General features: G+C 36.5%; 1 protein-coding gene across 1 annotated transcript; it reads left to right on the top strand.

The window, feature by feature from the left end:
* The first annotated feature begins 1,686 nt into the window (after positions 1–1,686).
* On the top strand, positions 1,687–3,373 carry LOC129777065 (FACT complex subunit SSRP1-A). Its single transcript, XM_055783128.1, has 2 exons — positions 1,687–2,430; positions 2,523–3,373. Exons 1-2 carry the CDS (start codon positions 1,746–1,748, stop codon positions 3,209–3,211), a joined length of 1,374 nt encoding a protein of 457 aa, XP_055639103.1. The 5' UTR covers positions 1,687–1,745; the 3' UTR covers positions 3,212–3,373.
* The last annotated feature ends 11,423 nt before the right edge of the window (positions 3,374–14,796 follow it).

The raw sequence follows: 14,796 nt of genomic DNA, 5'->3' as shown, positions 1-14,796 counted from the left end.
TATGAATAACATGCGAATATATGTTTCTTCACATAAAAATATTTACTTTTAGCGTCAAAGCCATACACACGGGGAAAAATAGAAATTTCTGTTTTGGCCATGATTCATATCAATGGAAGCAGATTGATTATTCAAAAATTTTCACAGAAATAGTGCAAACTGCACATTGCGATTGTATAGCCGGATTAGGTGAAGTGTGCTCCCATTTAGGTTTTAAGCTTTTTGCTGGTCTCGTGAAAGAATAAACTATAATGAATATTCGTGTGCAGATATCCTTAATCGGCGGCTAGTTCCGCCAAAAAAGCAGTTGATTATGTTGAAATTAAGGACATTTTCAGCCTGAAATATCAACCAACTCTCAGATATGATTTCCGAGTACCCGAATGCTCTGCGGAGAAGCTAAATACGTTTATAAGAAAATTTATCGGAAACGGAAAAAATCCATCGATTGACCAATTCATGGAAATACAAGGAAGCATTCAAACGTGAGCTCGAGACTCTGTGACTTTGATCTAGGTGCGAAAATGTTGATAATCCTTTTTCTGCCAATTTTTCGATTCCAATCTAATGGGAGAGTCGCTCAATGAACATCGCGAAATAGGTGCTAGTAAACTAAATAATATGCGTTACACAAAAACTCTTGTTCATAAAATAGCTTGCCTAACTGTTTCACAAAGTTCATGTTAGCTCTATGCACTATTAGAATGACCGTAACTCTATTTAAATCATCTACAAGAACGCCGATTGATAAAAATCCGCTTCTGCTGCATAGACACTACGAATGTAAACAAGCGAATGTGTGCCCAACACATGCTCTGCATGTATGTGTAGCAAGAGCCCTATGCCGTCAACGCGGATAGACTGTATTTGTGCTACACAGAGATGCCAGGTTTCAATATATGTGTTCATTTTGATGATATTACTGAGATACTGTGAAGACATTTGATTTTGTGATGACATTTTGAAGACATTATGAAATATGTGAAGATATTTTAGTATGATAATGTATGTGAATTTTTGGGAGATATTATTTCCATAATGTTCAAACTATTAGCCGAAAATATAATCAGTGTCATTCGTTTGTTTTTAACAGTGTCCTCCTGTTTACTTTTGTTTTTAGTCTTTAGTCTTTAGATAATTTGGTCTCGGTGTCATTCTCTCGTTTTTTGCACGACCACTTTACAGATCGAAGGTTTCCAGGTTAAAAATCTTTTCAATAATTAGTTTTATGGACATGGTTTGAATTACTACCAAAACTTCAAAGCTGAACTAAACAATTTTTTTGGCACCTGATTCTTCGTATAGTCCACTAATACAATACTTATCACGGTGGTTGTGGAAGATTTTGAACGATATCCACTCAATTAACCGTTTATCAAGTCAATTATCAGTGTCGCAGTTGCGTAATGTATCCTTTGTTAATATTTATGGAAATAAATTTCAAAACCTCAAGGTAAATTTAATTAAACGTGTTAAATAACATTAGAACTTGTCTATCAATTAGATAGAATAATCTATCAAATATTGTTCAAACTTAAATTATAAATTTTACTTTCCTTCAATAAATGATTATGAAGAAATTTGAAGACAATTTTAGATATCTGAAGACAAAGACAAAGATATCTGAAAAAATCACCTGGCATCCCTGGTGCTACGGTTCATCTTTCAATCGAAAATAAAAATAAGATTTGACAGATGAAATTCTACTATTATGGTGTAAAACACATTTGATAACACGTTGGAAAATGAGTGGAAATACGTTTACAAAATACACTAAGTACACAGTGAAAGAGCTAGAATCGTACGTATCCGATCCGAATGCATGTGTACAGAAATTGGAACGTACGGACTACATTTCAGTGCTCCCCAAACATCTCGGCAATATAGCAGAAGGTGTGAGAACATGCTTATCGCAGAAAATAGGAACCTACGACCGCCGCGTAGACGGAGTTATTTTGGCCTTTAAAAACACCAAGGTGCTAAGTCCGCTAGCGGCAATAAGACCAAATAGCTCTCGGTTGCACGTCAAAATTAGGGCAGACTTCTATGTCTTCCGCCCGACGAACGGATCGGTTATCGGTGGAACCGTAAAATATGTATCCAGCAACTTTCTCAGCGCCGTCATTTATCGTGTGTTTAATGTTACGATTAAGCTACCTTCACAGAAAATTCAGAATATCAGTCGGGGATCTGATATACGTTTCATCATCAAATCGTTTGATATGAAGAGTGACCTTCCGTACATCGAGGGACAATTGATAATGAACACACATGACAAATTGTCCAATGGTTCTATTAAGAAAGAAAAGATATCGAATGGAGATACGCCACTTAACGGATGTACGCCACATGTAGCGCAAATTATAAAACCTGATGTTAGCCAAAATACAGCCAGTATTTTGTTTAGCCCGGAAGTGAAAGTGAAACAGGGTTAGTACCTTTAAATTGTGCTGCTTTTATCAGCTTATCAATTCATATACTTGAAGCTTTAAACTATAATTATACATTCATATTTTCCACAGAACCAAAAGATGATAGTGAGTCAAAGAACATCAGTCAACCGAGCTTAGTCGAGGAAATCCGGAAACCGAAAAAGAAAAAAAGGAAAAACAAAGAGGTCAATGGTCTACTGTCAGACGACGAAATCGACAGTTCAATAAGTGCGATATTAAAGAATTTCGAACAAGATATAATAAGTTCAAATGAAACAGATGCATCTGCTGATGTAAAACCAATTACAAATTCAAGTGAACCGGATCCACCTGCTTCCGCTCAACCACCCAAGAAGAAAAAGAAAAAGAAGGAAAAGGAAACGGAGATGGACGAACTAGAAGCAGCAATTCTACGAAAACTCGCCGCGGAACTTGGAGAATCCTCTTCAGCCAACCCGATCGACGAAAGTAATGCATCTGATGCAAAGAAAGCAAAAAAACGAAAGAAAAAGAGCAAACCTAGCACAGATTCAGGCGAAGACGATGATTTTGAAGCTTCGATAATGTCTTCAATTTTGAAATGCGCAGCAGAAGCGGAAGGAAAATCCGACAGCCAGCCAACCCGCCAGAAAACGACCGACAAGGTTAAAAGGAAATCTGTTCGGTTCGATGACACTATCAGAGAAGTCTCGTTCAACACCTTCGATACCTCGGACCTATTGGATATATCGCAACTGGCGCCACCGACTCTTTCTTCGACTTTGAATCACAGCATATAAGAGTGACGCTACTTTTACAAATAAGTTTATACATTTTATAAGGAGAAATGTGAATTGTGAATTATGAATGAGAAGTCATAATTTTAAAAAGATTTGCCTGTCACGTGTCTCATGAATGTATCCGTTGAAATAAATATTTTCTAATCACGTTTCAATTGCTTCTATAGTTTGGAAACGCCTTACATTTAGACCAGTGGTACTCAATCTTTTTTTCATAGGGGCCACGCGTTATTCATGGTGCCGCGGACCGTAAATAAATAAGTAAAAAAAAACTTTGTAAGTTGAACAGTTTTATTGTGATTCAACATAATAATGTACTAAAAGCTAGAAAATAATTAGGCAATTAGCAGTTAGCAGTTATCACACCTCTTCTTCTCTAGTCTAGGGCATTGATAAGACTAAAATAAAATCGTGGGACATATGATGAAGTCGCTAATTGTGCATAATGGAAATCCAACGTGCCCCACGATTTTATTTTAGTCTCATCAATGCCCTAGACTAAAGAAGAAAAGGTGTGATAACTGCTGACTACTACTTGCTTAATTATTTTCTAGTTTTTAGAACATTATTATGCTTAATCAATATTGTGGAACCCCAGTGAAGTCCACTATTTCGGTGGTCGGGAATAACAATCACTTATGTACAGTCGGTTACTCGTGTAATTATTGAATATTCTCTCTTCTGTCCTATCATAGTTTACATGATATGTGTTGGCCTATATTTGTGCTCTTTGTACTAATAGTATTTCTATGATCGGTAGTCGGGCACCACAAATATAAAACCGTTTAATCAATATAAAAACTTAAAGTTTTTTTTACTTATTTAATTTTCTAGTTTTCAGTGCATTATCTATTTCATTAGAATATTTCTCTACAATAAAACCATTGTACTGTATTCTATTGGCGATCTAACGCAAAACGTAAACGATCGGTGAGACATCTGGATTTTGTTTTTGAAATAAGAAAATGATGCTAATGTAACCTAAAACTCAAAAACAAAACACGTATATTTTACTTCCGGGCTTTCCAAGGTAGTTCTCACATGCAGGAATCGTGCATTTTTCTACTTGTGTTTGATTGTGCTCTCGAATTTCCTTCTTTAATTCAACCATTGTCAACATTTTTATAGTTCTCACTACTGAAAGAGGTAAATAAATAACATGTTATATATAAAATTGCGCAGAATTAAATTTCTTATAAACTCATCGCAATCAAATAATCTTTTATGATTATAACATTGTAATTTATGGAAAGAACTACAAACCTTCCATAAGCTCACATGGCAAAATTTAAAACCATCATCACTTTCACCGCAGCGCCGCCTAGGTGTAGATTTGTACGTTAGATCGCCAATTAGTCAAATCATTTCGTCGGATACCGATATTGAGCGGATTGCAAAAAAATACATAGTGTGTTCTCCAAGTCAAGTTCGTTCGTTTGATACACATATCCCAATCAACTTTTTTTTTGATTATATGAAATCAGCTATTTTGTAGCGGCGGCCAAATTGAATTTTTCAAGATCATGAGATAAGCAGTTTCAAAATGACAGCAGAGATAAAGGTGTTTTATAAATTCGGTCAGTTCCTATTGGTCAAATTTCTATTAATGTGGGACAACCCTACAGACATACAAACATAGGGGAGAGGGAGAATCGGTAATTTGACCCGTTGTAATGAAGCGCCACCTACTTTTTACTTTTTAAAAATAAAAATGTGAAAAATCGTGATTTTGTTATTTTTTCCGTTTTTTAAATTTCATTATGAAAAAAGATGATGATGGTCCCGCCTCCTTCCCCTACAGAGGTTTGAGCAAGACGAGTTATCTAAAAGATAATTTTTTTTTTTCAACATTGAAATCAGTTTAGCAAACATGAAAAACGAACTGATTTTATTTACAGATATAAGTTCAAAAAATTGCAATGTCCAAAAAAAGCCAATACTCAGTCATGTCCGCCACAGAGCCGATACGGTCCCGACGAGGCCCTTGCAGCCAAGTGGTCCACCAGAGCACAAGTCCAACCGCCAGCCTTGTTTTAGATTGACTTTGAATACCCTCATTCAGAGAAATCGAGAAAATTTCCTTTACGAAAAATTCCTAGACCGGCACTTAAAAAAAACTTTCAATTTAATATCCTTTATATCTGTGCCTCGCGCGCGACGCTCAAACTTTTGTAGACTACTTTTATTTTTTTTTTAACTAATACAACTATAAGAACGACAAAATAAAAATAAAAATAGTCCATCATCACCAAGATCATGACAGACATAATAGAGATCAATACAAATTTAAAAAAGATGATTTAAAAAAAATTAATAATCTACATAATATAATCCGTTCAAAAACTTCGTCAGATTCATTGAAAATATTGAAAACAAACTGCAAAAAAATTGTCCACATTAAATTATCCGTTCGTATAAAACTTCGTCAGTAAAGATCTTCGTCATAAAAATAAACAAAAACTCGTTCAGCTGTTAAGAGAACACAGCTTTTACATGTGAAATACAGTGCCTCTTAAATTCTGTAAGTGTTGTTGCGCATTTAATATGTCTTGGCATCGAGTTGAACACATTTATTCCTTTGAAGTACAACGAATTTTGTGAAGCACATGACAAGAAATTAGGTGTTCTTATTTCATTCGCGTTTCTAGTGTTATAACTATGAAAGTCAATTCCTCTTTCAACTCGATCACACAAATATCGAGGCAGCAAACCTTTAACTACTTTGAAAATGAACACCATAGTTAAATAAACAATCCTTTGCTTCACGGATAACCATTGCAGAGCGTCCAACATTAAAGATGAGGAAGTGAATCTGTTACATTTTAGTATCAACCGCATTATTTTGTTTTGCAAGCGCTGTAATCTCGATATTTGTGTGTCATTGTCATTGTGTCATAGTTAAATCGTTTTTCAATCGACATAAGATTCCATACTTCTTGGCAATTTTCTTGATGACATTGTCAATGTGAGTGTTGAACTTGAGTTTGTCATCAATAATCACGCCAAGATATTTAATGTCCCGAACTCGATCAATAGTCTCATTATCAATAACGATGGAGACGTTTTCATTTAAACGATTTCGCGAGATTACCATATATTTAGTTTTACTTATGTTCAATTTCAATTGCTTATACTTCAACCATCTACTTAAATAATGTAAATCTCCATTCAAATGTAAAACGACCTGATCTAAATCATTAGCTGCAATGAATAACACAGTATCATCTGCAAAAAGATTGATATCACAAAATCGTAAAACTCTTCCCATGTCATTGATATACATAATAAATAAAAGGGGCCCTAATACACTTCCCTGAGGTACTCCAAGATTATTCCCTAGGGGATTCGAAATTGTATCATTAATAATAGTCCGTTGAGTTCTGTCATTTAAATAGCTTTCGAACCATTTATATGCAGTACTCGTAAATCCAAAGCGCTTAATCGTGTTCAACAACAAGGGCCTAGAAATTGTTTCGAAAGCGCGTTTTAGATCCAAAAAAACAGCAATGATATTCTCTTTGCACTCTAGTTTCTCTTTCCATTTTGCTAATACCAAGTTCAATGCGGTTTCACAGGAATGACCTTCCCGATATCCCGATTGTTCTGGTATTAGCAAAGCATTGCAATTTAAATATTCCAGCAGCTGGTCTTTAACGACTACTTCTAATATTTTCTCTAGCGTGTGCAACATATTGATGGGACGAAACTCTTCGGCTTTAATCGTTCCAGCAACCTTTTGAATTGGAACTATTAAAGATTCCTTCCACACCTTAGGCACATGCCCAGTTAGCAAAGATTTATTAATAAGGTCCAGCAAGATGTGATCGATGACATGAAAGCAATCTTGAATAACTCTAGCATTGACATTATCCACTCCAGCCGTTTTTCCTAAAGAAAAGCAAATAGTTCTAAGTTCATTTAATGTAATTGGGTGAAAACTTTCAAATCTTCAACTACTGTTAACCGGCTGTTTTATTTCATCAGGTTCATCAACCAATTCAATGGACTGATTGATCAATGAAACACTATTGACAAAATAATCGTTAAACTTAGATGCTATAGCCTGTTCAGACTGTTCAAGTGTGCCATTAAAAGTTATGGAACGCGGTTTGCTATTACTAGGTTTTAATAAAGATTTCAAAATTTTCCATAACTCCTTGCTGTTGCTTTGATGCAGATCAATCTTCCTCTGAATATATTCACAACGAGTTTTCTTAATCGACTGTGAATATATATTGCGCGCGTTTGTGTACATATTCCAATGATTTCCATCATTTGTTCTACAAAATTTCTTGTACCATCTGTCTCTCTCACGTTTAAGGCGTAAAAGATCCAAATTGTACCAGCTGTTCGAGTTTTTCATAGGAACAAATTTTTGCGTAACAAGCCGATTTGTACACTCTTTCAAGGTATTAGTTAGAACAGCTGATGATTCATCTAAATTACCGACCTCGAATGGAAAATCCAGGCTTCTCACTACGAGATTCGAAACAGCATGCTTCGAATATTTCCTCCAGCACTTTAATTTCACAACATCTTCATTTACCACGAGATTATCTACAATATTGATAATTAAAGTCTCATGATCGGTTATTTTCAAATTGGTATCCGTGATTGTGTAAATAGTATCAAAATTGGAATAAACATGATCAATTAAAGTTTTACTGTGCCTGGAAATGCGCGTAAATTCATGTACTGTTTGTTTCAAATTGAAGAAATCGGATACACGCTTCAAATGGTTCGAATTGTAGTCATCACGCCAATTAATATTGAAATCACCAGCTAATATATTCAATTTGCTAGAGTCAAGGAACATTTCAAGCCAGTTTTCTAAAATTTCAACAAAACGCAAGTCGCTTGAGCTGGGACTATGATACAAAACACCAAAATTACCCATCTTCATGCCATGTTCAACTGTAATGCCCAAGAACCAGTTACCATCAAACACTTCGTTGAGGCGAAGATTGAATTGAACTGATTCTCTGACATAAATAGCAACACCGCCAGTGTGCCTAGAATGTGATAAACACGCAGCAACATTATATCCCGGAATACTATACTGATCAAATGATTCTATTTCAACAATGTGTGTTTCAGACAAAAGGACTAGAAATGGACGCTTTTCCTCAACAATCTGACGTAACGCTACGTAGTTTGTTGACAGTCCCGCAATATTCAAATACAAAATATAATATTGGTTCACAATTCTTCTGGAACCTGGTTGCTATTTATTGAAATGCAAGCTGCTTTTTTTCAAATCAAAGTCTCTGATATACTAAACATTCAGAGCTAAATACGGCATGATTGACGTCCAAATTCAATTTCCGTTCTGTATTCATTTTCAAACAATTAACACATTTCAACACAGTTGACTTGCATTCAGATGTCTTGTGTTTCTGACTACACCTTGAGCACGTTTCAAAATTTTGTTTGCAATCCGTGCTCTTGTGTCCAAATTCTCCACATTTGAAGCATCTTAATACATTAATCGCAGGAACTACGGAGCACCGATCGAACCCCACATTTACTTTTTTCGCGTTCAATAAACAGTTATATGTGTCAACACCTACTTCAATTACAGCAGTAAACTTATTGTAGGTGAAGCGTGGATTTTCGTACACATTTAAAACCTTTACATCTTTTATTTCGATGCCTTCATTCTGACTTCGGAGGTAATCAATGAAAACATCGGAGGAATGCTGATCGCTCATGCCCACGATTTTTAATCTGGGCACCGATATGGGAACAACAGCACTATACTTCTCACCCAAATTGCTTTCGATGTCATCTTTCACATTATCTATATTAGCTCCAGTTGCACACTCAACAATGATGGAGCCATTTCTTCCATTTCTGAAATTACTAATTTTGTGTGTTCTTGGATCTAATTTTGTCTTCAAATGCTTCCGAGTATCCTCGCAAGCTTGTTTGGACTCTTTAGGCTTGATTACAATAACCGGATGAGTCTTACGATTACTTTGCATGATACTAGTACTATTACTATAACCCATTATCTTATTGTTGTTATTCGCACTTTTAACAACATCCGCAAAACTAATTTTATTTTGATGTACATTATCATCATCATTATTTTGAAATTTCCGTTTCTTACGTTTCGGAATATTTTGGTGCGATTCAGAATGAACTGTACCAGGTTCAATGAGCAAGACATTCTTTGCAGCTAAATTATTTTGCGCGTTAATTGTTAAAATAGAACTAGTCATAGATTCCAATTTCTCACAAATCAATTTTTCAAGAGACCCATTTACATCTTGTCTCAATTCTTCCATACCGCACTTTAACGCGCTGTCTATCTGAGCAGCGATCTGATCTCGCATGCCCGTAAGCGCGCCAGAGAGTGAAGATAATTTCATCACCTCTTTTTCTATCTTACGCACATCCGAAATAACATCGCTCTGCTCACCACAACCCTGGTCCGATAGACAATCATTGCATTTGAACAATACATTTACATTCTCCGTGATAAGCTTTGCCGTTGCTTTAGTAAGAGAAGTACAGCGGTAGTGGAACACACCGCTACACTTCCTGATACAGCAAACCGGCAAATCGCTTATTACAATCCCCAATTTACACAGAGAACATTCCATTGCCAATTCCAATACAGATTAAAGCGGGACGCTTTAAGTGTTGTGTAATACAACACAACGAACACCATACAGAAAAGAGAAATAAAAACAATACCGCCACAGCTGCTATATGAGAAAAATAGCACGCTGGGGCGAACGAGAAAAATTGAAATAAACAAGAATCAGCTGATGTGCCAGCTGTTCCTCTACTTAGCCTGATAAAAAATACACAACGGGCACGCGATCGAAATATTCTTTCGCTGCACACAACAGTATTTCACACGTAATTTTTTTTTCAACAATCACAGCACAAAGCACACTTGTATGTCTACCATGATCACAGAAAAGACTTTATTACTTTCCACTTTATGAGGAAAGTTAAAACTTCAAAATAAGGTTATACATAATAAAGGTACTCTATTGTACATAATCTGTTTGTTTCCGGCGAGTTTCATTCATTATTTTTTTCAGCTAAATTTTTTTATTGAAAAAGTCGCTTGGGAGCAAGTTGGCGAACTGCAACGTTATGTTTTTTTTTTTGGTTTTTTATTGCAGATGGTTAACTTATAAGTGAAAAAGAGACCAATGTTGATTGAACACCAGTTTGGAGAATGCTATTAAAGCTATAGAAGAAGGTTCGTCTGTTCTGGGTGCTTCAAAATAGTTTGATGTGCCAGAGTCAACTTTGAGACGTTATCGACGAAAATATCCAGACATGGAGGTTAGATTTTCAATTCAGCATTTGCGTTTCCATGTTCTTTATGCAAGAAATATTAATTCTGTATCAATTTCAGAATATACCGTCCAATAAAGGCCGCTTTAAAGCCACATTCAGTGACCCTCAACTAGAAGAGCTGTATGATTTTGTGGTCGCTGTTGACCAGCGTGCTTTGGACTTACAAAGGTCCAGCTTGGAAGAATTGCCTATTCGTTTGCGGTTAAAAATGGCATAGCACCCTTTCAAAGGAACATTCACTGGACGGACATAGGTTGAAATGTCTATGAAGGCTCATAAGTAAAGTGACCAGATGGTCAGAGGTCTAACGCGGGACACAAAAAACGAAACGTTATGTATATACGTTATGTGAACATAAACCATAGTTTAGCGAGTCTAAACTGATCAGTATTATTTCTTTCTGAGTATCGGCACTCAGTTGCGATTTTTCGGTGGTTTAGATTTTGTTTACGCCTCAATCAGAGCATTTACGCCTGGCAAGCATGATTCAAATTCTACAATTTTCTTCAAATTACCGAAAGGAATGCTCGAAAATTCCAATTCATTTTTCATCGATTTTAGTGTTAACGTTCTTCTTCTTCTTCAATGGCACTAACGTTCCTAGAGGAACTTCGCCGTCTCAACGTAGTATTACTTGCGTCATTTTTATTAGTACTTAGTTGAGATTTCTATGCCAAACAACACGCCTTGAATGCATTCTGAGTGGCAAGCTCTAGAATACGCGTGATCACAGTGCCAGTCGGAGGAAATTTCTTTGACGAAAAATTCCCCCGACCAGAACGGGAATCGAACCCGAACACCCGGAATGTTAGTTATGACGCTAACCACTCGGCCAAGGGAGCACTAGCAGCACTTAGTGTTAACGTATGCATTCTAAAAATGGACTAATTTCGGAAGGCGATAAAAGATAATTTATAGGAACAAATTTTCTTTAAATCTTACGTTTATTAAGTCTACAACAAAAATGATTCAAGGATGTTGATTCGCAGCAGCAGCACTGTCAAGCAACTTGATGATTTTTGCATACTGGAAGCTCCACCCCACAGCGAAGGAGTTGGACATCCGGAGGCACTTTGTGTCCGCCAGATATAGCCGATCTGGTATTTACAATATCGTCTCTTTGCCGCTCCTCAAGCCGGGAGATCGAAGCAAACGGCCAAACGGTGGAGAAGAATCCGGCCAAAATGGACATTTTTATGCGGAAGCGTCAGACGAGACCGGCCGTATCTGAGCCGCACGCAATCATCCAGAAGGAGTAGCTTGAGGTGCTGGTGAAAAACTTTCCGGCGAAAGAAGTGAAAAACTTCTTTTCGTACTCGTAATGAAAGACGAAACGTACTTGATGCTAGAATTCAACGAATGGCAGGAGACCGGGTACTTTACGTTCCCCAGGTAAGCGATGACGTCGAATATATCATTCATATCAAGTTCTCGAAGAAGGTCCTTCTCTGACAGACGTGAAGGGAATGTCCAAGCCGCTCTTCTTTCGAGTCATATGGTGAACGGGAAGATATATAGTACGAAGTGTTTGCCGGAGTTGGGAAGGTGATGTGGTCTTTATGCCGAACCTGGGATCAGCTCATTATGCCAAAAGATCACTGGAGGATGGATCGGCTGAAGATAAACATTGTCGCGAAGATTACCAACCTTCCCAACATTCACCAGCTGGGCCCGATAGAAAACTTTTGAGTAAATGGCCAAAATAGAGAGACAGACAACCATCAAGGCCACGAAAAGGTAAAATAACACGCCGATATATATCTTTTCATCGGCCATGGTTCAGGTTCCGGCCAACTTCCGTAAGACCGCCCAGCCTTTCATTTACGATACTTCATCAAACAACTCTGCCTCTTCCTGTCGAATGTACACTAGTTTTTCCGGCTTATTTAAAACGTTAAACCCTGACCGAGCTAGCGGACCAAAGGTGAACTTTTCGTCTGACTCACGTTGGTCCCTGCGGATCAATAGGGGACTTTTATAAAATCATTTTCCAATTATGTTGCTGTCGCTTCCAGTTGACACTCTCTAAACAAAAAGCCCAATATCGATGCGATGAAACCAGCTCAACGTATTAATCTTTGGATGCATTAGAAGCGCTCTTGAACAGTCTAGCAAATAACAGTTTTTTTTTGAGGTTCATCCATTTAAGAAAATCAACATGATTAAATTGTGATATTGAAATATATTGATATCGCGGGACATTTTCGTTTCTTTTGCCAAATGCGGGACGGAATCTTACGCGGGACATTTTGTTGAAATGCGGGACTGTCCACACATCTTGGTCAAGCCCAAGATGTGAACTAAAGGTGTGACCGTGTCGTCAATAAGTGTGCGAGGGGAAACGGTATAAATATACAGAGGACTGTGGAAAGGGAATTGACTGCAAATAGAGATGTCTAAATTTTTCGTTTATTCGATTAATCGTGGGGTCATTTTTAAATTTAAAATTTTAATTGTCTTTCAGTATTCGATTAATCGAGCGAATATTTATTTCTTGTAATCAAAACGAACAGGCATTTATAATAAAAAGAAAAAATGATGTCATAATTTTAAAAGTTACAATATAATTTTGAAATAAATGGTATTTCAGTATATTGATAAATTTACCATTTCATGATTTTTTGAGGATGTTTGAAAAATAGCACACCATGAAAATGATGCACAATATTTTTATTGTACCAACATAAAATGTGGGGGTACAATACCGTTGTACTTCGAAAATTGTATGTCTGTCACCATGTACAGCGCTAGAACCATGGAAGCAACTCGGTACAATCGCTGTACCTGTACCGACCTATTTTACCGCTGTACATAGCTACAGTTGTACTGTGCACAGCGCCACAAATGGTTAGTGGTGGGTAGCATGAACAATCCGAATCAAAACACTTGGTAAATATTCTTTTCATTGACTTTCTCTTGAGTTAATAACTCAGATTGGAAACTTGTTTGTTGTGTTTGATGTTTCAGACGCTAAATAAAAAACTTTTTCATTGAAACATGTGGTGAAAATTGGTCGAATTTTTGATTGTCAGTTTGACATGCGGTGCAATGTACAACCAAAGTATGTCTGTCATTCTACGATGGTACCTGTACAACGCTGTACACGTACAACGCTAGTACAGCTGTATGTCTGTCCCTGGTATAAGACCTCGATTATCCGCGAAAGCGAGTTCCCTAGTAATTCTATAAACCTTCCCGAAATTTGTCAGTGAGTGGTAGAGTCTTCCCAGCAAATATTAAATCGCATAACAAGCGTATATATAACATCATATGCCCAAAAATTTGGTTGGCGCCTAACTGGCATATGCATGCAAAAGTGGAGGCCATATACATACATGGCAAATGCTTACCGAATTTGTTTGGATGAATATGCAACTTTGACAGGCTATAATAGCGATTATGTTGAAACTGAATTGCGATCTAATATGAATATATTCGTGAATTGTCAGAGCACCAAATACGACTTTTGTCATACTCATATATGATTTATTACAGACATAGAAAAAAAACAAATGGCGCAAAATTTTTTCGTAAAATGTTTATTATAGCCTCACGAATCGCCATTTTTATATGAGTATTTATGTTTGTAGAAATAATAATTGTTTGATTGACTTGTGTTGGGAGTGGAATATGAATGTTTAAAATGGCACAGATTTATGTTTGGTGAAAACTGCTCCGATGTGGGTTCGAACTCCGGTCGTCTGGATTATCATCCACCAGCTATCTCGCGCGGCTATCTGAAATTCAATTCAACAGCGGTTAAAACTTTCGAGTGCATCAGCATTTCATTGACATTTCAATATGATGTAATATGTTCTTTATTGGGATCTAAAATGATTCACTGTTTCATGATTTCCTTCAGCATGCAACACGATTTACTACAGTACTGAATCGATTTAAATTATACGCTTATACGACACACAAACTTCATCAGCGTAATATACGCATATGATGCGGATTAAAAATATTTTACGACAATGTACATCATAAAATTGATGTTTATTATACCGAATTGCGACTTAATTTGATAAGGGTATATAAAATCGAGTTTTTACATTTTATGCGATTTCAAATATACACGATACATACTTTGATTGATATTATATGCGATTATGATTTATTCGGATTTCTTGTAAGACTTGGTACGTGCAAAATTATACGATTTAATGTTTGCTGGGTTGCTCTTTTGTTTTGGTCATGGCTTTCACATTATCAGATCCCTGATGTACACGACCTTACAGGTGGATGGTTCAATAATTTCT

The sequence above is a fragment of the Toxorhynchites rutilus genome, chromosome 3 (assembly GCF_029784135.1).
Source record: "Toxorhynchites rutilus septentrionalis strain SRP chromosome 3, ASM2978413v1, whole genome shotgun sequence".
NCBI lineage: Eukaryota > Metazoa > Arthropoda > Insecta > Diptera > Culicidae > Toxorhynchites > Toxorhynchites rutilus.
The sequence above is the reverse complement of the archived record's forward strand: the minus strand, read 5'-3'. Positions and strand labels throughout refer to the sequence as shown.